At 37.3% G+C, this 20,771-nt stretch overlaps 5 protein-coding genes across 23 annotated transcripts; 3 read left to right on the plus strand and 2 right to left on the minus strand.

The window, feature by feature from the left end:
• Positions 1-329: 329 nt before the first annotated feature.
• On the plus strand, positions 330-2,600 carry LOC110846356 (diacylglycerol O-acyltransferase 2). The gene is made up of 10 exons (XM_022093076.2): positions 330-560; positions 654-732; positions 813-973; positions 1,106-1,178; positions 1,258-1,302; positions 1,378-1,537; positions 1,627-1,801; positions 1,873-2,009; positions 2,104-2,166; positions 2,282-2,600. Exons 1-10 carry the CDS (start codon positions 499-501, stop codon positions 2,431-2,433), a joined length of 1,107 nt encoding a protein of 368 aa, XP_021948768.1. The 5' UTR covers positions 330-498; the 3' UTR covers positions 2,434-2,600.
• A 639-nt stretch (positions 2,601-3,239) lies between these two features.
• On the plus strand, positions 3,240-10,213 carry LOC110846414 (probable tRNA N6-adenosine threonylcarbamoyltransferase, mitochondrial). 17 transcript variants are annotated; one of them, XR_004834367.1, is made up of 15 exons: positions 3,240-3,511; positions 3,583-3,683; positions 3,757-4,339; positions 4,533-4,563; positions 4,649-4,782; positions 4,878-5,120; positions 5,647-5,657; positions 5,747-5,900; positions 5,987-6,037; positions 6,130-6,221; positions 6,308-6,364; positions 6,441-6,649; positions 6,730-6,953; positions 8,560-9,022; positions 9,742-10,213. XR_004834367.1 is itself a non-coding variant. In XM_035849586.1 (14 exons), the coding sequence occupies exons 3-13, from the start codon at positions 3,817-3,819 to the stop codon at positions 6,854-6,856; spliced, it is 1,632 nt and encodes a 543-aa protein (XP_035705479.1). In that variant the 5' UTR covers positions 3,240-3,511; positions 3,583-3,683; positions 3,757-3,816; the 3' UTR covers positions 6,857-6,861; positions 9,742-10,213. The 17 variants fall into 17 exon arrangements, 2 of the variants coding, with proteins under 2 accessions (XP_035705479.1, XP_035705480.1); XR_004834368.1 differs by having other exon boundaries at positions 6,730-6,948; XR_004834366.1 differs by having other exon boundaries at positions 6,730-6,922; positions 8,616-9,022.
• Positions 10,214-10,216: 3 nt separating this feature from the next.
• Positions 10,217-11,002, minus strand: LOC110846415. Its single transcript, XM_022093168.2, has 3 exons — positions 10,734-11,002; positions 10,469-10,626; positions 10,217-10,407 (listed from the first exon to the last, which is right to left on the minus strand). Exons 1-3 carry the CDS (start codon positions 10,828-10,830, stop codon positions 10,327-10,329), a joined length of 336 nt encoding a protein of 111 aa, XP_021948860.1. The 5' UTR covers positions 10,831-11,002; the 3' UTR covers positions 10,217-10,326.
• A 426-nt stretch (positions 11,003-11,428) lies between these two features.
• LOC110846935 (protein ABHD1) lies at positions 11,429-18,288 on the plus strand. Of its 3 annotated transcripts, XM_035849590.1 has the most exons (14): positions 11,429-11,852; positions 11,922-13,649; positions 13,742-14,181; positions 14,306-14,439; positions 14,538-14,645; positions 14,735-14,868; positions 14,949-14,959; positions 15,052-15,164; positions 15,231-15,413; positions 15,518-15,536; positions 15,611-15,637; positions 17,080-17,165; positions 17,282-17,370; positions 17,437-18,288. In XM_035849590.1, exons 3-14 carry the CDS (start codon positions 14,062-14,064, stop codon positions 17,625-17,627), a joined length of 1,215 nt encoding a protein of 404 aa, XP_035705483.1. In that variant the 5' UTR covers positions 11,429-11,852; positions 11,922-13,649; positions 13,742-14,061; the 3' UTR covers positions 17,628-18,288. The 3 variants fall into 3 exon arrangements, with proteins under 3 accessions (XP_035705483.1, XP_021949464.2, XP_035705484.1); XM_022093772.2 differs by having other exon boundaries at positions 11,922-14,181; XM_035849591.1 differs by lacking the exons at positions 11,922-13,649; positions 13,742-14,181 and having other exon boundaries at positions 11,432-11,852.
• On the minus strand, positions 18,183-20,755 carry LOC110847319 (venom serine carboxypeptidase-like). Its single transcript, XM_022094247.2, is given in 7 exon segments — positions 18,183-19,357; positions 19,423-19,667; positions 19,750-19,896; positions 19,977-20,006; positions 20,080-20,178; positions 20,181-20,232; positions 20,300-20,755. Coding segments are annotated over 7 exon segments (1,416 nt in total). The 5' UTR covers positions 20,588-20,755; the 3' UTR covers positions 18,183-18,802.
• Between the last annotated feature and the right edge of the window lie 16 nt (positions 20,756-20,771).

A 20,771-nucleotide genomic window follows, 5' to 3' on the forward strand; every position in this document is an offset into this window, starting at 1 on the left:
TGGATGCAGATATGACAGATTCTAGATAAAGTTCTGGATTCTGGATTTCATGTGTATATAGTACAACCGAGAGTTCGCCTTTTTACCCATTTGTATTTGTATGCTTATTTATTACACATTGCATGCACGTTACTATGAAATACATACGTATGCATGAATTGACTACGTTTAAATTGGTCTATTATCGCAAGTATGTATTTAATTTTGTGATGATGATAAAGTCGAGCGTCGAAATAGTGAGAGACTGATTATTATACGAGCATTAATTATATGTATGTATGTACAAACCACTACTTTTACTTCTCCAGCTAGCCATATAATAGTGGTGACTTCTTATCACACTTATGCAGCCATTCATTACATTTTTTTTCGTCAGCCCATTTTATAATCCAACTCCTCCAACGGGATCAAGTAGTGTCTATGTAGTTGAGAAGGATAATTGTGTGGAGTAGTAATTGGTGTATAATTTGAATTATTTTGCACTTTCGTTTCAAAAACATGGTTTCATCAACGAGTACAAATGGTGTGAGTAAAGGATGTGCTACAAAGAAACTGAATAGGCAAGTTTTTGCATCTAAAACATGGACCATGTAAAAAATGGTCTAGATATGTAGTTATGTACTTAAATTAGATAATAATTGTCACTTGCATAGTGAGTTGAGGAAGCCGCACAAAGTCCTAGGGGTGGAGTTTGCACCAATTAATATTCCTTTGGAGAGGAGAAAGCAGACGGTAAGGGACATGTTTTTCAATTAATTATTGCATAGAATTTATTTTTTATATAGACAAATACAAATTATTGTACGGGTTAGTTGGCCGTGCTAACTTGGACAGCACTATTTTTCTTCTCTGGTCCAGGAGGACCGGTAATTCTTGTCTATACGTTCTTTTTCACCAGACTCTGGCCACTTTCACTTTTGTACGCTATTTGGATCGTGTATGACAGAAACACGTGCAATGTGGGGTCGAGAAAGTAAGAATGCATCATCGATTCATGATAATGCGATACCCTTTAATGGATACATAATTCGTTGAGTATAAAAGTTATTACATATACTTTTGGATAAATTTAAGCAGTTTACTTTCTTTTCTTAATGTTTCGAAGGAATGGCACTATCACCAAATTCTTCAAAAACTGGGTTTTGTGGAAATACTACGTGCGCTATTTTCCTATCAAGGTAACTTTATCACAGATGGATTTTAATCGTTTTTAAATTAAACAATTAATGTATACATTAATTTTATTATCGCTTAAAGCTTGTGAAAACAGCCGAATTGGATCCCAAACGGAACTATTTACTGGTTAGGATAGGATTAGTGTGTACTTGCCAATTTTCTCATTCAGTTGATTTATTAAATAATGCTTACATATTTTAGGCTTCTCATCCTCACGGAATTTTAGCAAGTGGAACGTTTGCAAGTTTTTCAACAGAGGCAAACAAAGTGTCCACAGTGTTCCCGAATATTCAATTCAACATGTTGACACTTCCGCTTAACTTTTATCTTCCAATTTATCGCGAGCTTTGTTTGGGACATGGTAAAAAGTTTCAATCACTCATCCTCTGTTTTCAAAAGATGTCCATAAACTAATAAGATCATGTCATGGATTGTTATTTGCTGCAACAGGCTTATGTTCTGCGAAGAAGGAGAGCATGAACTATCTTTTGAGCCATCCCGACGGGGGTAGAGGAGCCGTTTTGGTCCCCGGTGGGGCTCAAGAGTCGCTAGAAAGTCATCCGGGAAAGTACGTGGTACAGTTGAAGAAAAGAAAAGGATTCGTGAAGGTGGCTTTGCAAAATGGGTGAGTCGCTTTTGACTAAGATTTTGAATAAGTTGGGCATCACATTTTTTAACATGGAGTCGTTTTTTTAGCTCTCCGCTGGTCCCGATTTATTGTTTCGGAGAGAATGATATTTATGACCAAGTTAATAACCCGGACGGATCATTACTTCGTGGGTTTCAAAATAAAGTGATGGAACTCTTTACATTTGCTCCGCTCTTCTTTACAGGTGCAGTGAAAAAAATCATATTTATTGACTAATCATGACCGCATATAAATATTTTATGGGTTAATTATTTTTGTAATACATACATAAATTTAAGGGAGAGGAATATTTCAATACAACTATGGAATTTTACCTAGAAGACATCCAATTTTTGTTGTGGGTGAGTTAAACTTCCTTACATGTATAGTCCACCAATTTATTACCACCTTGCTATGAATAATGGAGCAAAATATAAAAGTATAATCAATAATTTGCCTCATTTAAAATATTATAAGTCGGAGCCCCCATCGACGTGGAGAAAGTTGAGTCACCTACAAATGATCAGATCGACTCCTTGCATTCGAAATACATGCAAGCATTACAAAACCTTTTTGACAAACACAAAAGCGAATTTGCACATTCCGATGCTCAGCTTAAAATCATTTAATTTATGACTCTCAAAGAAACCTGACTGTTCATCATCAATTGTCCCCTCTCAAATCTCAGCGACTTGTTTTGCTAATTACAAAGTTGAAAATCACACAAGTGTAATATTTTTGTTGAAAACCATACGAATAAAAAAATGTTGACAATAAATGCAACTATTGAAGGGACTATGTAGTGTATTCATCACTTTTTGTCATATTTGCGATTCTCATTAATATTTAAGACCTCACATTTCATTTTTCATTGATATTGTCTTGTCAGTTTGGCAGTCGATGTAGAAAAATTGGCCATGCAAAAGTTTGCTCATACATACGTAATACATAATAACTTTCGCTCACACGAACCAGGTAATAAAATTGCTAATGAAATTCTGACTCTGTTCGTGCGAACAGTTTTGTCAATTCACTAATTTAGTTGAGTGCTATAATAATCTACAGTGGAGTTAGTGTTTTCCTGTGCTGAGGAGGATGGCCCAATTATCAAAAAAACTTTATCTCCGCCTTAAATTAATCCGAAGTGGGGATGTCGCTTTGCATGTTCAACGACGATAAACATTTGCATGCGGAAGAACGCTGCTCTAGCTCAATTTCGTAAACTGCGAGTTCATGTGTACTTACGTACCCGAGGGCATTTATATGTCCACCATGACGCATCCCTTGAAGATGTTTGCGACCTGCGATCGTGTGGGTGTGTCAAGTGGAGCGCGATCCCTCGATAATTATTTCACCACCTCTGAAGAAGCGGAAAGGTGAGGAGGGAAAGTTGGAGTGAGTGTGGAGAAAGTAGAGGCGGAGCGGGGCATTCAAAGGATATGGAATTTCAAGCGGAAGGAGAGCAGTGCACATGGAGTTTTCTCTGCATTTGGCTCCTCATTTACTCTGATTCTCCGCTAAAGAGATACTAAATAGCATTGCAATCCCAGCCCAGCTCGCAACTTTCTCTCCCACACTTTCACTCTCCCTTCCCACGTCGTCTCTGCCTCACACTGCGTGTTGTAGGGCTCCTCACTCCCACCCACATAAACTCTAAATTGTAGGCAAGAAGATACCCTCAGTCTGCACAATTACAATTCACAATAGGTAATCAAAAAGTGCAAGTAAACAAATATGCGAAGATTTTTCTAAATTTAGTGGGTTATATTTTATTCTAGCTACTAGTCAAGAAATAAAAGAAGGAGAGAATTCAGCTCAACTCTGGAACAGCGACAGATCTTCATTTAACTTTTTTGTCGTATTGTTGCTTGTTATTAGTGTAATTAATTCATATGTAACTGGTTGATGTGAGAGAAATATATATATTAATGTACTAATTTGATTTATTTTAGAAAATCACTCGTCGTCGAAGAAGGTAGTGAGGTTAGTTCGTTCGAGAACCGAAGGATTCAATGCACAGATTCAGACAACTCTTGAACAGAAGGCTCCTCCAGCAGTCGCAGTGCTCACTCCCCTCTCAATGCAGTGGGCTCTGCTTTCCCCTGCAACAATGGTTACCTCTTCAGCGAGATCTCTCAATTTCTTGTCCCTCACTCTACAGTTCTAATTTCAACAGTGGAAGTGGAGGAAATCGCCCCGGTGGGGGAGGAGATGGGAGTAATAATGATGGGGATGGAAGGTCACAAGGCCCTTCGGCTGCATACAACACCATTTCTGATATTCTGAACGTGACCACCAAAACGAGAGAAGAGGATTCCTGGGTGGATAAGCGAGCTTCGAATGATCTAAGCAATATTGATGAGACGGAGGACAATGAGAAGAAATTGAGTGAAAGTATTGACCCTCGGCCGGTTTTGAATTATGCGTCAGGTCCTGGGGGCACGACTAAGTCAGGCGTGATTATGGGGATTGAAACTAGCTGTGATGACACGGGTGTGGCTGTTGTAAACACAGAGAAACAGATTCTTGGCGAAGGTAACATAAATAAATCAATTTGTATACTTATTCTTAGTGTCAGAGAATTGGGATTTGTCGCCCAGAGTACAATCTAAATCATAGGATCTATAAGGAGCAATATCGTAATCGGCTATGCTAAATATATCTCTCGCTTGATAGATGAGTATATCTGTATTTTATTAATCAAGTCAATTGTGTTGTTTGTATTTAGCACTCAACTCTCAACTCCAGATCCATTTAAAGTAAGTTGGTGGACAACGATAATAACAGTAACCTGTTCTAAATTTGAGGTGAAACTAAAGACTAATTATTTTCTTGTGTGTACAGCCATGGTGGAATCATTCCTCCAGTTGCGAAGCATTTGCATGAGCAGCATATTACGAGGATAATAAAGGAGGCCATGACGGAGGCAAAAGTCACTGTTAAAGATCTGGATGCCATTGCTACTACCGTAAAGCCTGGTGAGCTTAGAAACTGAAATTGTAGTCATTTATTCACTTTTATATGTGGAGGTCAGTTACAGATAACATGTTCAGATTAAATTCTTATTATTCAGGTTTATCCCTTTCCCTTTTGGTGGGTTTGAAACATGGAAAGCAACTCTGTGTTGAGGGAAACAAGCCTTTTATACCCATTCATCATATGAAGGCTCATGCGTTGACGTGCAGAATGTTGCAAGATATCCAATTTCCTTATTTGGTTCTTCTCATATCTGGAGGGCACTGTCTCTTGGCTTTAGCAAAATCAATTGACGACTTTGAAATTTTGGGGACTACGATTGATGACGCTCCGGGCGAAGGTTACATTTGCTCGTTTTGTGTGTAGCTTATTGTAGGTTGGAAAGTGGACGTATTTATATATCAGATGATCCGGTACTTGTTTAATTGTTTTTAAATATTTTATGCTGGTTTTCGTGAGGTGGTAATATATGTAAACTATTATAACTACCACTGCAGTTCAGTAAGCACATAAAGTGATGGTGAAAGAAAAGATTTGCAAGTTGAAAATAAGAAATATTTTCACTGACAATCTTTTGTACCACATATTACTTTAGGTAGGTTATGTATATGCGGCGAATAAAATGTTAAAAATATCAGACGGGTGGTTTCCCCATATCGGGTTTGACAAGATGAGCCACTTCTAAATAGATCAATACAAAATACGTTCACTTTGTTACCTAAAAAGTACGATCACTTCTTAGCTCCGGTGCTGAGGATTTTGAAATACCAAGGTCGAGTTGATCTTCAACTCAGTGATCCTATTTATTATGCAATTAGTCTAAGCTACAAACAAAACGAACAAGTGTTAACCACCTATTTGCGTAGCATTTGACAAGGTAAATATATACTGACACGATTATGAATTGGGCGAATGTATAGATACTACGCAGATTAGCCAGTATTAATATAATTTCTGAATTCATAGACTGCAAGGAGATTAAAACTTTACAATCTTCCCGAGGGATCATCTCTTCCTGGAGGCGCTGCTATAGAATATTATGCAAGGCGTGGAAATCCCGAGGGCTTCAAATTTCCAACTCCAATGTATAAGTATCGAGATTGCAACTGGTCATTTGCAGGTACTAAGACACGAATTAATTATTAGTAAAATATTCATATCTGACCAATTCGATCTATAAATATGTTCGAATTTCGATTTTATTAGGTCTAAAGTTTATCGCGCTTCGTCACATTTTGAGGGAAGAACGAGCACATGGTATGATATTGACTTCATGTGAATATGCAATCAATATAAGCATATTAGACTGTATATAAATGTTCTAATATGTATGAAATTGAATTGCATAGGATGCGATGGTCCAGATGTGATCCCGACCCATGCAGACGTATGCGCTAGTTTCCAGTATGCTGTTGTTGCTCATTTGTGCAAGAAAATACAGGTTAGTTCGTTCGAGAACCGAAGGATTAACAACAATAAAACTTGAATTCATAAGAAGTAAAAAACATTTAAAACTTTGATCTACAGCGAGGAATGATCTATGCCGACATGAAACATCTTATTCCTGACAACAATCGCGTTCTGGTATTCTGATTCTTAAGCATTATTGTATACTCTATTCATAAACAGGTCGAAAACAATTATGTTATTCATTCTTCAGGTTGTCTCTGGAGGGGTTGCTTGTAATGAATCGGTGAAGAAAGGACTTGACCTTGTTTGCCAAGAGATGAACTACAAACTAATATGTCCTGAAAAGAAATTGTGTACAGACAACGGGGTTATGATTGCATGGAATGGAGTTGAAAAATATCAAGCTGGAATTGACTTGATTCCTCCTTCAGACCTCGACTCCATAGATATTGAGCCCAAGTATTTGACATTGAAATAGTTTTTGGCACGAGACTCATGAATGAATGTATACTTCATTAATTATATGTCTACAATTTCAGAAGTGCAATGGGAATTTCGCTTCACGAGGAAATTCGTCAGATGAACATTAAATGCAAAAGGATTAAAATGTTGCATTTATTTCAACCAGAAATTCCCAAAGTTGCAAGCACTGGCACTGTCGGCTAAATCCAGTACTTTTAAAATATTTCCTGGAACCTATGACTGAACTACAATTTGTGTCCCCTATACAGTGTCGGACAGATGTCTACGTCCACATAGTCGCGTCAATTTCATTTTCAAATTGTCACTGAACTACTGAACCAATTTTCATCATTGATATATCAAATTCTCACAAATTTAACGTAATTTCATAGCACATTATTAGTTTTCCGCTAAAAAATTTATTTTAGGCCAGAGATGTATTTTAATTCAAAATGAAAACAATTGGATGGACAAAAGTCAACGTCCAGTAAGAGAAAACATACAAAAAAAACTGTAATTTATAAGGAATGTTATAACAATTAATTTTTAATATTTGGTTGGGCCTCCGTTCGCTTTAAGGACGGCTTCAAGGCGTCGAGTCATAGAGTTTACCAAATTCTTGGTCACATCTTCAGAAATGGTTTCCCAAACTTCACGAATTCTGGATTTAAGGCCCGGAATTCCTGAAAAAGATTGTTTTCTTATTTCTCTTTCAATGTGGTCCCACAGATGCTCAATGGGATTCAAGTCTGGAGATTGGGGAGGCCATTCTAGCTTCGGAATTTTTTTTTCTTGAAGTATTCCATGGTGGACTTGGCAGAGTGTTTCGGATCGTTGTCTTGTTGGAAGGCAAATCGTCGTCCAAGTCCAAGTTTTCGAACAGATTCCTGGATATTACGGTCAAGTATTCCCTGGTACTTGTATTGGTCCATAATTCCGTCAATAAATTCCATTTTTCCTGCCCCACTTGAAGCCATGCATCCCCACACCATTACCGACCCGCCGCCGTGCTTAACTGTGGGGTTGAGATTTTTTGGATTCAAAGCTTCTTTTGGATACCTCCACACTCTACGACGCCCATCTGACCCACAGACATTGAACTTTGACTCGTCAGTCCATAAAATATGTCCCAGAATGTTTGTGGCTTGGAAATGTGGTCTCTGGCAAACTTCACTCGTTTGGTTGCATTCCTCGGTACAATAAGAGGCTTCCGGACTGCTCTGTGGGATTTCAAATTTCCCTTGTTCAGTGTTCTTTGGATGGTCCTAGGACTAACTTGTTTGTCGAACATCTCCTTGATCTCGGTAGATAGCTTTGGAGCACTAAGTGAGGGTGTAACGTTGACTTTGTTGAGCACGTGGCGTACTTCTCGGTGAGCCAAAATGGGTTTTCGACCACTTCTGACCTTGTTTTGGACTGAACCATTAGCTTTAAAGTTCTTAATGATTGTCTGGATGGTTGTCCTTGCTAATTTATACTTGGTCCATATTTGTCTCTGCGACAGCCCCCTTTTTGTCCACCCTTCCAGTCCTGAATGACAAGATCTCGAATAGCGATAGGAATTTCCTTGCGTGTCGACGCCATCATATTTTTCTGGAAGAAAATTATTTAAAAATTAATGCGGCATATGTTATTGATAGATTTATTAAGTTACCTGATTTTATAAATTGGAGAGATTTTTGTTGTTGACAATTAAAGTGAAGTGGACGTAGACTTTTGTCCGCTCAAATTTCATCCTCTCTCGCTCTGCACTATGATTCTCAGTTTTCCCAGAATTTTCAGAAATAACTCATATGTTTTATGAAATTACGTTAAATTTGTGAGAATTTGATATATCAATGATGAAAATTGGTTCAGTAGTTCAGTGACAATTTGAAAATGAAATTGACGCGACTATGTGGACGTAGACATCTGTCCGACACTGTACATACATAATTACATGTGTACTTCATTACGTGCGTAGAAGATAACAACAATAATTAGAAGCTAGCTCTAGTTCGAATTCAGATTTTACATTATTGTGAATTACCAGATAGCACAATGAACTTTTGCATTTATAAACGTTCCATCCAATTTTTATCCAGTTGTATGGAACCCGTTTACAGTTTGACACTTTTGGTTAAATTTCAGTAAGGACAACGACTCATTTTATGATTAATAATGATTATGCTACAGAATTACCACTCAAAGCAAATTTTATGTGGTCAATATACCACAGACTGTGATCTCACAACAATATTTCAACCGATATTGGTTATACCTGTTTTAATCGTGTTTATTCTGCGACAGTGTATTTGAATGAATACGGCTTAGAAGCAAAAAGTAATGTAGTCAACTACTACATATGACTCAGAAGATGTTGCAACTGTTGTATGCCTTTGTCTCCAGAGCTGGGATAATCCTGATTAAGGATTATGGATTTTAATCCCGGATTATGGATTATTAATCCATAATCCCTAATCCGGCAATGAGAGTTTTTTGTAGATTAATCCCAATCTATAATCCCTATTTTTCAGGAATTAGAATTAATCCGGGAATAATCCCATTTGATTTCATTAATCCATAATCGTGATTACGGATTACTAATCCTGATTAATCCCAATCATGATTACTAATCATGATTATTAATCCAGATTAATCCAAATCATGATTACTAATCATGATTACCTATTCATGATTAATTCTCAATCTGGATTACTCAGTTCAATTCCCAGTTCCATTTCATCCCACTGTGTAGCTTGAAGTCTCAAGTTCTCACAACTTTGTTCTGTCAGCTACCATTTGAAGAATCAACATGTTCTCGCTGCCTTGTGCTACATATATCAATTGAAACTGGCCTTTTAAATATTTTATGTGAAACCACATAGTTGAAGTTTTTGCGCTAGATATAGTGTAAAAATCATTAATCACCAAATTAATCCGGATTATTAATCCATAATCCATAATCCTGAAATTTCCAGAATTTATGGATTAATCCGGATTAATCCTGACATGAATTAATCTCACGAAAATAATTTAATCACAATCCACATTATTTTGTGGTTAATCCATAATCCTTAATCCACCCTAAAAAACCAATAATCACCCAGCTCTGTTTGTCTCACTATCAATTGTCATAAATATGTGTATTGTATGGTAGCCAAAAATATTTGCCATTTAGTGGAACCTAGAGTCAAGTCATACGCCAAACTGGTGCAATACTAATGATCCGAATCGTTCTTTTAATGAATTCAGATGACCGATGATTTACCATGTCTGAAACAATAATTCATGACAATAATAACCACATAGAATTTTTCCATGTGTATATACTTCAGTCCTATAGCATGAAGTCTCCTGTGAATTGTGATGTATGTATAATATTAATGATAATCTATTTGCAAACTGATTCTGCAACATAGACATCTGCACGTGCAAAAAGTTCACGTTGCATTCCTCACCCGGATATAGCACTTCTAGTCACAAAGTATATTATATATGTTAATCATAAACGTTGTAATCTCCCGTTGTAGTGTGATCACTTGATCGTGACAAAACATAAATAAATATTGAGCTCTTTAATACTAAAATTGAAAAATATTTATTTATCGTAATTATATTTTCGAGCTAAGGGCATGTTCAGCGAACAAGGGAAGGTGAAGATTACGCAAAAACTGGAAAATTGTAGATACGATTCACTTTTTGTTTTTTGACTTTTTCTGATTCTTCTTCGAGCTGGTGGAAGGTTTAGCCCCACCAGCACTGCCCAGACCAGCCTACACAAGTTATATTGTTTACTTGGTTTAAATTGATTTCTCTTTAGTTATTTCGTGTTACCTTTTCTGCGGGAAGGACGTCGTCGGAGGGAAGGATATGAAGCGTCTTTCCGTCCACCACCGCTTTCTCTCTCACGGTCGTCTCGTTGTTCTCATTGATGGCCCTCGTTATCGCCGCCCCCACCGCGTTGGCCGCCTTCTTACGCTGCGCAGGCCTGTCTTATAATTTAAGCAATGGATAATTACCACAAATATGACTCATGTCTAATAAGTATAAAAATGGGATTTTACTACGAATGTTGTTGTTCACTGCTGAATTAACTTACTTCTCTTTTGAACATCTTTCGCTTTGGCAATTGTCCGTTGTTTCACTTTTGCCCCTACCGGAATCTTGGCTTTCACCTTCAGCTTTCCCTGTGGCATCCTGTCCTGATAATTCCTTGTAACTTTAGATATTAGTGGAACAAGAAGCTGTTTGCTTGTTGATTTTATATTTTAGCGACTTAATGCACACGATTTTGTTTTGCCTGTAACCAAAACTTATTTACTTCATGAACCTCATGTGCAACTGCGAAAAACCGGGCTGAAAGAAGAGCAGCGTAGTGAGAATTTGAGACGACTCGCTCAAAAATATTGTATGCATGTGTGTTGCATTTGCATTGCAACTTTGCAAAAATAAAACCAGTGCTATCATGAAACTGCATATATTGAGTTTTATAAAATTTGCATCAAATCGAAATAAGCGTCACATGCGTACGCAATTAAAATCTCATACTGAGGCTGGATGGCATAATATCACGCTATGAATGAACGACGCTCCATTTCAGAAACTTTAAATGGGCCGAGGTTCTTGTCTGCTGCCAAACACTTTTGCACTTTGCTTACCTAAATGGTTTAGGTTGTCGCAACACGAAAATCTACGGAAGTTGTAGATTCTCAACAAGCAACTCCTGTAAAAATAAAATGTTGGCATCGATAATCATTCCTTTTCTCTCAGCTACGTTCAAATACGTTGGTAGATTTCATAGTAAATACACTTTCAAGGCTGGATTGATGACTTACGATATATAAATACATACATTCTATGTACATACATAATAATTTGCGTGCATGTGGCGTCTTGTACTATACTTTGTCAGTTTTTATTACTTTTAAGAAACTCTTAAGAAAATGTCGAGTTTGTACGTTTCCGAAAATATTACTGTGTTGTATAAATTAAACAGCAGCAAATTAAGAAAAGCTTGCAGTAATCTGTGCACATTATGTACTTATTATTGTGCACCGAATAATGGGTCCAACGAGTTTGTGGAAAATTGCCTATTATAGAAATGCAATGCATGAAAGTTTATAAAGTGATGGTTAATGCATATATTACTTGGGAAATTGAAACACCATCCATAATCACCGGCCTACCTCTGGGAAGATGCTTAATACAAAAGGAATAGGTAAGAAAGGCACTTATGTTAGTTTACATTATTGGTGCATTCTTTTGTGGCTCTCGTTGGCATTTTCAGGACGTACCTTTATTCTAGAAAGGAAATAACAATAAACTGTGTCATCATTTATGAGCCATGAATTGGGACACATGACCAATTATAAAAGACCCCTCCACTATAAATATTCAGTCAACGAAAGCTAACTCACGCCTATTTGAGCAAATCAATAAATTGTTGTTTCGTTTGCAATAATATTTTGCACATAGTATGGCAGACCAGCCAGCCGCACAGCATAAAGCAGAATTTTCAGGTTGTTGGTGCACCCACGAGACATTTCTATCGGAAGAAAATCTCGTCGCCACTGCAGCACCACACGATCACAGCATTTTCTCCAACTCCGTGCATACTTTCATCGCATGGCATAAGAAGCACAAGCATGCAGAACCGATGAAAGGGTAACTCCATACAACGAGGAGAGAGAAATGTAGCATAAAAAACAGGGAGCTAAGCAAATGGAACAAGGAATAATAGTTAACAAGGAAGGAACACGATACTAAAACTAATGTGGAGAAAGCACAGTGAAAGCAAGCTCCACGAGAGCAGAAAATGTTGGCACAAACACGTTCCGCTTGCCTTCCACCTGCTTTAATATTATGCTTATGTTCATACACGCTCTGAGAAAATCTGGACCATTTTTTGCCCTTCTACTTCCACAGACTTCCCAATGCCAATGCAATTTATTAGCAGAAGAAGAAGCAATAATAGTTTGCGGCATTGTTGTCAATCAAATTTTTATAGGTCATGCTATATCTAATTCGTCAGCATTACAGTACCACTCAAATTATAAGCAATTATTTGTCTCCAATTCGCATTTAATGAGTAGCATTATAGTTCTCTTTTTCCACATACTAAATATTTATACGCGACTTTTAGTACATACGTACATACAATAATTCAAGGCAATACTATATGGTTTCACTCTATTGAAAGGAGGAAATTGATGGGGATGGAATACATTTACATTTGCAGAAATGGCCTGTGCTATTTCTAGAGTTGGGGGTAATCCTGCACCAATCCTGAGAGAAAGAGAGTGTTCTTGAGAGTGGAGCAGGAGAAAGCTGAGCATGATGGTGCATGGTGGCCTTTATATTACACGAGTCCGTGCTGGAAGTAGACCATGGTGGATTTTCTATCTGCTTTCAAGAGTTCTGGATGGGAGGTTGCTACGATAATGACAAAAAGAGCGAGTTGCTTTTCACCACTGCTTCTCTAAGCCGAGCATTCTATTCCGGATCCCCGTGTAGCTCAAATGCCCAGGCTTGTGAAGAGTTTTTCGAGGAGGGATGTGATGGAGAAGGAAAACGGGCGGCTTTCTCCATCCGCATGAGAGAGAGAGAGAGAGGGAGAGAGAAAGGCAGCAGCAGCAGCAGAGGTCTGGATATATGGAGTAGTATTGATCTGACGACAAGGAGGACGGTGGGTTATAGTTGGGAGAGGCCAACCAGCGAGGCAGACCGGCCAACTAACTAACGATAGGCAGGATTCATCGAAATCAGCTCTGGGTGGTTTAGGAGGAGGGAGAAAGCAGTTCTTTTATACAGAATGGAGACAACGTGCCTGATCTGCCTTCACTCCAGTTATTTTAATTCACTACCTGCATCACGTCAGACAAAGAGCTCGTTTATCATGGGCAGCGGATATTAAGCAGTAAATATCCATTCCAAATCTGTTCTCTCTCTGCACACTCTCGACGAGGAGCAAGTGAGGCAGTGGAGCCATAGGAGGAGAAAGCTATAGGGGGGCAAGGTCGGCAGGCGAAAATTATTAATACATACATAATCGGAGTACGCATAGCAGCCTTCGTCTTCTTAATCCTTCTTCTTCTTCCTTCTTAACAGCGCCCAGGAGTGGTGGCCGTCTTTCGTTCAATCATGTGCATAAATGTCGATACTTTCATTTCCTTATGCCAATTTACCCCGTGCTTACCACTTTTAATATGGGACTCGCTTCCACTATTCTGACGATCACGTAAATTATAGTCAGATCTCCATCAGCATTTTAGTTGATATTACTTTCGGCTTCCCTCAGTATATCTGCATATTCAATTTGTCGCAGTTTGACTGAATTTTGAATCTCATTCCTTGTCGTAACTCGAAAGTTTACATGAAAACTTGAATGCAATAATAAAAGTCTGTTAGGAATAGAACAAGAAAAATTCATGCAAATGAATCTGCAAATGCAAGCGTTAGAGAAAGTTAGCGAGAACATTTACCTTCTTGCTGGAGCTGTCTCATCACTTGCGGTGCTCATCACTTACTACTTATTCAATGTCGCAAAGGTACTTCCGCTTGACATATATTTCACTTTTATACATGAATATTTAAATGGAACGAAAAGATCATTTTCCGTTTCAAATAATTTTTTGAGTAATTATATGTAATTCAATAATTTATTTTTAAAAGGAGCCCAGGATTCATACCAGCAATGAAAAGCTGCGTGCATTTTTGGACAAACATGTGCACACTCTAAAAAATAAATATTATCCATCGTGTTTCTGGGAAGGGAGGTTACAATCCGTGATGGGCTTGCGTCTCAGGTGACGACTAGTGACGATAAATTCCTTAAATTTATATTTTAAAATAAACGCAATGAAATTTAAACCATGACGTGAAAATTTGATTCGCATGATTTCAGACTTTCTCCAGCTTTCAAATTGCCTTATCGACGGGAAATAGTGACACTTTTGGATGGTGGTCAGGTCGGTATTGATTTTCTGGAACCAACCCAGAAGAAAGACAAAGAGTAACACCCCATTTATATTTACTTTATTTTAACTTTGATTTCGATTCGATTGAACAATTTTGATTGATAGTTGATTGATTATTTTGAAGGCCTAGCCTTAAAGTACTTATCCTACCTGGGTTAACTAGTTCGTCCCAAACTTCTTACGTAAAAACGCTAGCAATGACGTGTCAAAGTGCTGGGGCTACAGTCATTGTGCTAAACCATAGAGGACTTGGAGGAGGTAATGTCACATAAGCCTTGAACATTGACCAATTTCTCTTTATGGCCATTGTACATGTTTTTACTGAACATTTATTTCAGTTCCCATAAAGGTGATGCCCTCATTTTCTGTTCTTTTGGAGTGGAAACTCGTCGTTCGTAACTCACAAGCTAATTATTTATAACTAATATGATTTATTAATAGACACCCAGACTGTATTCTGCGTCTAACTGTGAAGACCTAGTCGAAATAATTCACTACCTGAAACGAAAATACCCTGGAGAAAAGATGATGACAATAGGAACGTCGATGGGAGGGTACGTGGTCATTGGCAATCAAATCACTGGGCATTAAGGTATTAATTTGTGACATGAATTTCATAGAATGGTTTTCTGCCAATATATGGTCAATCACCAACAAGAAGCACAGGAAACATTTATCTGCGCAATGGTGATTTCCATTTGTTGGGATGTGGTCAATGGGGTCAAAAATCTAGAAAAGCCATTTATTAACCACTACGTCATAAACTACGGGTTGACTCAAAATGTAAAATTTTTGTCAAAAATGTAAGTATACAGTTTATACAATCAAATCAATTTGTAAGCTTTAAATTTATAAAATATTGCAAACTCTACTCACCAACTTTTCTCCTACAATTTTCCTTAAATAGGTACCGACAAGTACTTGAGGTGCGTTGCAAGCATTTTTAGTTCCAAAATTATAAGTCGTAATTAGACCCTTATTATTTCAATTACCATTATAGGTTCGTGACTGTTGGGACTTTGAAAAAGTAAGAATATGAACGCATGTACGTAGGTGTTTTATTATTGATTTTCAAAAGGTATGTTCCGCACTGTTTCTGACCAAAGTTTTGATGAAATAATAAACTTCGAATACATTTAGGAGGCTGTGATTTTTTTCATCCCTGTGGGTTAACATAAACGCTGGCAATAAATCGGCAAACTTTACCTCGGCGGAAAAAATGTCAGATTTGCAAATTAAATATCGTAGTGTGATTTAATTTTTAATGCTGGATGGGTAATACGTGTCGCAGATTTATGATCGAATGCTTAAAATTTACGATGAAAACTGCCCAACACAAAACACAAATTCAATTGTGCCAATAATTTTAAATGATGGCGAAAAGAGATCTCGGACAAAAAGTCGCCAGGACGCTCAAAATCCGTTTCTTCCACAGAAAGGCTCCGGAAACTAGAGGAACCAATAATGAGAAATCCGTGATTGAAACTGTCCTATTTAGCAGATGAGATGGGGGTTCCAAAAACAACAATTTGTTCCATGTTAACTGAAGACTTCGGTATAAAAATGGTTTCCGTCCTTTGGGTACCAAAATTGCTTTCGGCATCTCACAAACAGGACCGAGTCGACTTTTGCAATGCCAATTTTAGCCTATTAAATAAAGACTTGAATCTGCTCAATATTTTATTAGCTGGATATGGTACTTGGGTATACTATTATGACCCGGTGACCAAATAATAACTCATTCAGTGGTAGCACGAGGGGTTGCCACCGCCCGTGAATTGAAAAGTGCAAAAATCTGACAAAAAATTGATGATGACCATTTTCAAGGATACCAAAGGTCTCCTCCTTATAAAATTTATTGCTGGAAATACTACAATAAACGGGGCTGTGTGTGCAGGAACCCCGATGGTGCTGCGTCCTGCGGTTGAAAAGAAACGTGGGGTCAAAATAAAGAGTTGGCCTTTTTTTAGACGACAACGCACCACCAAATACCTGGCTGTTTTAGAGGGCTGCTGCAGACGAAAATCTCTTTACCTGCACAAACCACACCCCGTGCAGTCCAGACTTGACCCTTAGTGATTATTATTCGTATCGAAACTTAAAGAAAGACATCAGGGATAAACGGTATTCGGATGATAATGAAATCAAGTCGTAAATTTTGGCATATTTTCGAGGTAAATTTTGATGAGTTGTTGCTAGCGTTAATGATAACTTACAGAACTGAAAAAAATCACAGCATCCTAAATGTATTTGAAGTTTGTTATTTCATCAAAAGTTTGGCCAGAAACAGTGCGGAACATACATTTTGAAAATCAATAATAAAACACCCACGTATGTACGTATTGCTTTTACTTCATTTCAACGAAGTACATGTGTGATTAGTTTAGTTATTGGTTGCATGAAAAACTACATACAAAACGTTACCGTGTCACTGGTCCTTAGTGTCTCAAAATACATAAACTTTTGCAGATTCTTCGCAGCACGAACCTGAGGGAATTTGACTCTCATTTTACAGCTCCTCAATTTGGCTTTGAAACTGTGATGGATTACTACAGGTAAAATATCACCAAACTGTCAATGAATGATGTGATGAGACATTTTTATTTTTCTTAAACAATAAAGAAAGTGTGAACTAAGGATTAAAAAGTTTATATTTGAATTCCATATACAGATCTGCTACTGTTATAGATAACGTTGACAAGTTTACGATTCCTGTGTTTGGACTTTCTTCTGAGGACGACCCTTTGCAACCCCTGTCATGTAAGTTCATAGTAAAATATTGTTTTAAAACTGGCATGTTAAAGAAACTCATCATCATTTTGACAGGTCTGCCGATTAAACAGGCGGAAATGGAAGGGAGTAATTTGGCGATGATTGTGACCGTCCGAGGTGGACACCTTGGTTTCTTGGAGGGCGTGGTTCGGAAACCTTTTCATTACATGGAACGAGTGGTGCATGATTTTGTGACGGGAGTTCGAAATCACAGGGAAAATCTTTTAGGCTTCAATGAGAACTAATTACTACAATAATCCGCAGTTTTGTCTGAAACATTGCTCTGTTCCACATTGATGACATCAAGCAATTCATAGTATAATTCCCTATTCAGACACAGGGAGGGATACATAAATAGCTCATATATGTAGCTCATTACATGTTTGCAAAGCGCAAAACAAAATTTACTGAGAATATAGACGATACATACAAATAACTCACCTGAATAAACCACATGGCTCATGTTGCGTTGTGTGCATCTCAGTCAGTACATATATTATGTAATAATACATGCAGTTCAGAGATACAATGACGACGATAATGTAATCAATAATGACGTGTATGTATATTTAGTATATGACATATGACAAGTTGCAGATTGTGGGATCCTGGTGATACATACATTGTAGTGTATTTGTTATTTTTTTCATCAGAATGCCTTCATCCATTAAATGTATGTGTATATACAGGAATAGTCACTCTGCACTTTTATTGCCTATGCAAAACGGGCTCATGTATAAATGATAACCATTTAAATCGTTTTCATGATTCCTGAAATGATAAGGCCACGTCTTTATTGCTAGAAATTAATTATAGGGACAGAGTTTTCAATATAGTTTTGAAAAGTGCAAGTTTTGTGATAATATATCAGTCAAGCCCATAAATATTAGCACAAAGGACTTTAAACCTACAAAGGAAATCAACTATACATACATTTGGTTAACTGTAGATCGATTTAGGTTAAGTATCTTACATATTATCGAGGATGAACTAAAGTTTGGGAGGTAACCGACAAAAAACTATATAATTTTAGATTTTCATGGTCCATTAAAAAATTCCAGCTACAATAGGAGGGTTGGTGGTTTTATATTATTCGTAAATAGAAGTACCTTATGTGCTCGCCTATAGTAATTCCATTGAATTTTTTATGTGTATTGATTTTCAATAATAAAGATTCAATTTTATTAAAGATTAATGATTACATGAAGTTTGATTTCCAAAAGGAATTTCTCCAACATAACATTACAATAATAATTATAGTAATACGAGACAGTATGCAAATAAAATTGGATTGCACATATGTATTTAAGATAATGCTTCAAAGCATATATGTAAATATATGCTTTGACGAACGTACGAACAAGTATATCGTACTCGTACAAGTATAATCATGAACATTTGCCTTAATAATTTAGGAGTACTAAGCAAATGGCTTACCAGCAGTAAATCTATTGATTAAATCAAATGCATACTTGGGTTGATCATATGGCACGATATGCCCTGCATTTCGTACCAAAAGATAACTCAAATTATCTTCAGCTTTTACATATCCTGCAATTTCATTGCCAACTCTCCAAATTTTCCGGTCAGCATTTTCCCAAGATGTTTGTCCATGCCATGATAATTTGTGAAGAAAATTTTCTGTCAATACGTTCGCAACTATAATATCGAGCTGCCCGTTGTAAAATAAAACTTTGTAGCCTTCCTTGGCGTCCAAAATGTCGATAATCAAGGGAGACACTGACTTGTACATATCTTCTCTCATAAATTTCTCAACCGTACTTCCGTCATTGTAGGTTTTATTGCCCACATGAATGGAACGTCGAACGTGGGGCTGTTGAACAAACGCATTATAGTATCCCATCTCCTTAGGCTCCGCAGACATGAGGAAATTGAAGTAGAAATCAAATCCAGTACAATTCTTAAAGTAGGAGGGCCCTTCTGTTAAATCCCCGTCCAGTAATTCGTCAATGACCTGTCATGGAATAAAACCTTTCTCAATTTTCTATAACTAGATTAATCGCAAATCTATCTATTTACCATGAATGCTTCCATGAATTTTTCGTTCTTGATAAAGTCTCTCGCTTTGGCTTCCATGCTTCTAAAATAAATTCTCTGGGTTTGATCCACCAGCCCAATATTGTACAAATAGTCCCCATAGTTCAACATGTTCTCAGGATCTGAGAACCCATCGCCAATCACCATTCCCTTCAGGTTAATTTTAACTTTGGGCGACTTTTGATTTTCTTCATGAATTTTGTGAACAATGGCTGGAACATACTTTCCTAATGATTCATAAAGGCATCTGTTTGCACTTACTGTAATTCTCAATAGTCTACATACACAATACTGCTATTAAATAAATACCTGCATAGGATTCCCCAGTTGCATAAAAATCTAGAGATTGGTACTCTGGAAAGAGCGTGTAAAATTGTGTCATTGCACTGTAGACATTACCAGCCACATCATCTTCGGATTGGGCGTACCCTTTATCATTCTCCGTGAAACTGAAGCCTTAAGAATTTGTCATATTTACTTTAAATTTGCATCACAGATAGGACAAAAAATAAATACAGCGAGATCTTCATACATACCAGTGCCCACGGGATTATCGATGTATAACACTGAGGACCATATCAATAATAAATACAGTAATAGTAAGTACAATAATAAATAGTTGGATATTATGCGTGATACCTGAGTGAGTCAAACTCCAAGAAGTCGTGCGGAATGTAATGTCGTTGTTAGCATCGATTATAAATGGACCATTTTCAACGAAAAGTCCAAACAGAGATGACCCCCTGGACCTCCCTGAAGCCACAACACCACAGGAGCTTTCTCGCTGTTGTACTGCAAAGCATATTCCAGTCACTTATCTGCGTAAGATTTTTTTGTATAATTAATGAGATGAACTTACTGCTGCAGGGAAGAACCAAAAGAACATGTTGGAGTTGTAAGTTTCGTTCACAGTAAAATAACCAGTGTAGCTCACAATTGATGTGAGATTAGTCACCAGAGATAGCTTTCGAGCTTCTTCGACCTTGCCAGAATTGAGTAAAGGAGTCACAAATAATGGTTCGCCGACGTCCCTTAATTTCTTATTACGTGAAATTTGTGCTGGCTTAGGGTACACTCTTTTACGTGAAAATCCATGTACTGTACATGCAGTAAGTACCAATAATAGCAAAAGCATAAAACACCGCATTATGAAGAAATGTTGCGAAAATTCTCTCTGAAATTATTGGGCTTGGTTGTTCTTTCTGTGTGCAGAAATCTTATAATATAAATAGTATGTAGCTTTATGGTAGGAATTGTCCGACTGAAAAGGGATTACACTATCTTCCTCATAACTTGAGCAGAATCTTTATCAGGAAATAAGAGACACAGAG

Source organism: Folsomia candida, unplaced genomic scaffold (genome assembly GCF_002217175.1).
Source record: "Folsomia candida strain VU population unplaced genomic scaffold, ASM221717v1 Fcan01_Sc003, whole genome shotgun sequence".
NCBI lineage: Eukaryota > Metazoa > Arthropoda > Collembola > Entomobryomorpha > Isotomidae > Folsomia > Folsomia candida.

Coding starts and splice junctions, on each gene's coding strand:
- LOC110846414 (XM_035849586.1), top strand. CDS start 3,817: ATGCACAGATTCAGACAACTCTTGAACAGAAGGCTCCTCCAGCAGTCG. Junction 5,901..5,986: donor TTGCAACTGGTCATTTGCAG/GTACTAAGACAC, acceptor CGATTTTATTAG/GTCTAAAGTTTATCGCGCTT. Junction 6,650..6,729: donor TCCATAGATATTGAGCCCAA/GTATTTGACATT, acceptor CTACAATTTCAG/AAGTGCAATGGGAATTTCGC.
- LOC110846415 (XM_022093168.2), bottom strand. CDS start 10,830: ATGCCACAGGGAAAGCTGAAGGTGAAAGCCAAGATTCCGGTAGGGGCA. Junction 10,627..10,733: donor GAAAGATGTTCAAAAGAGAA/GTAAGTTAATTC, acceptor TTAAATTATAAG/ACAGGCCTGCGCAGCGTAAG. Junction 10,408..10,468: donor ACGTCCTTCCCGCAGAAAAG/GTAACACGAAAT, acceptor TAACTTGTGTAG/GCTGGTCTGGGCAGTGCTGG.
- LOC110846356 (XM_022093076.2), top strand. CDS start 499: ATGGTTTCATCAACGAGTACAAATGGTGTGAGTAAAGGATGTGCTACA. Junction 1,538..1,626: donor CGAGCTTTGTTTGGGACATG/GTAAAAAGTTTC, acceptor TTGCTGCAACAG/GCTTATGTTCTGCGAAGAAG. Junction 2,010..2,103: donor TGCTCCGCTCTTCTTTACAG/GTGCAGTGAAAA, acceptor CATAAATTTAAG/GGAGAGGAATATTTCAATAC.
- LOC110846935 (XM_022093772.2), top strand. CDS start 14,062: ATGCAAATGAATCTGCAAATGCAAGCGTTAGAGAAAGTTAGCGAGAAC. Junction 14,646..14,734: donor ACCCAGAAGAAAGACAAAGA/GTAACACCCCAT, acceptor ATTATTTTGAAG/GCCTAGCCTTAAAGTACTTA. Junction 15,638..17,079: donor ACTGTTGGGACTTTGAAAAA/GTAAGAATATGA, acceptor AAACTTTTGCAG/ATTCTTCGCAGCACGAACCT.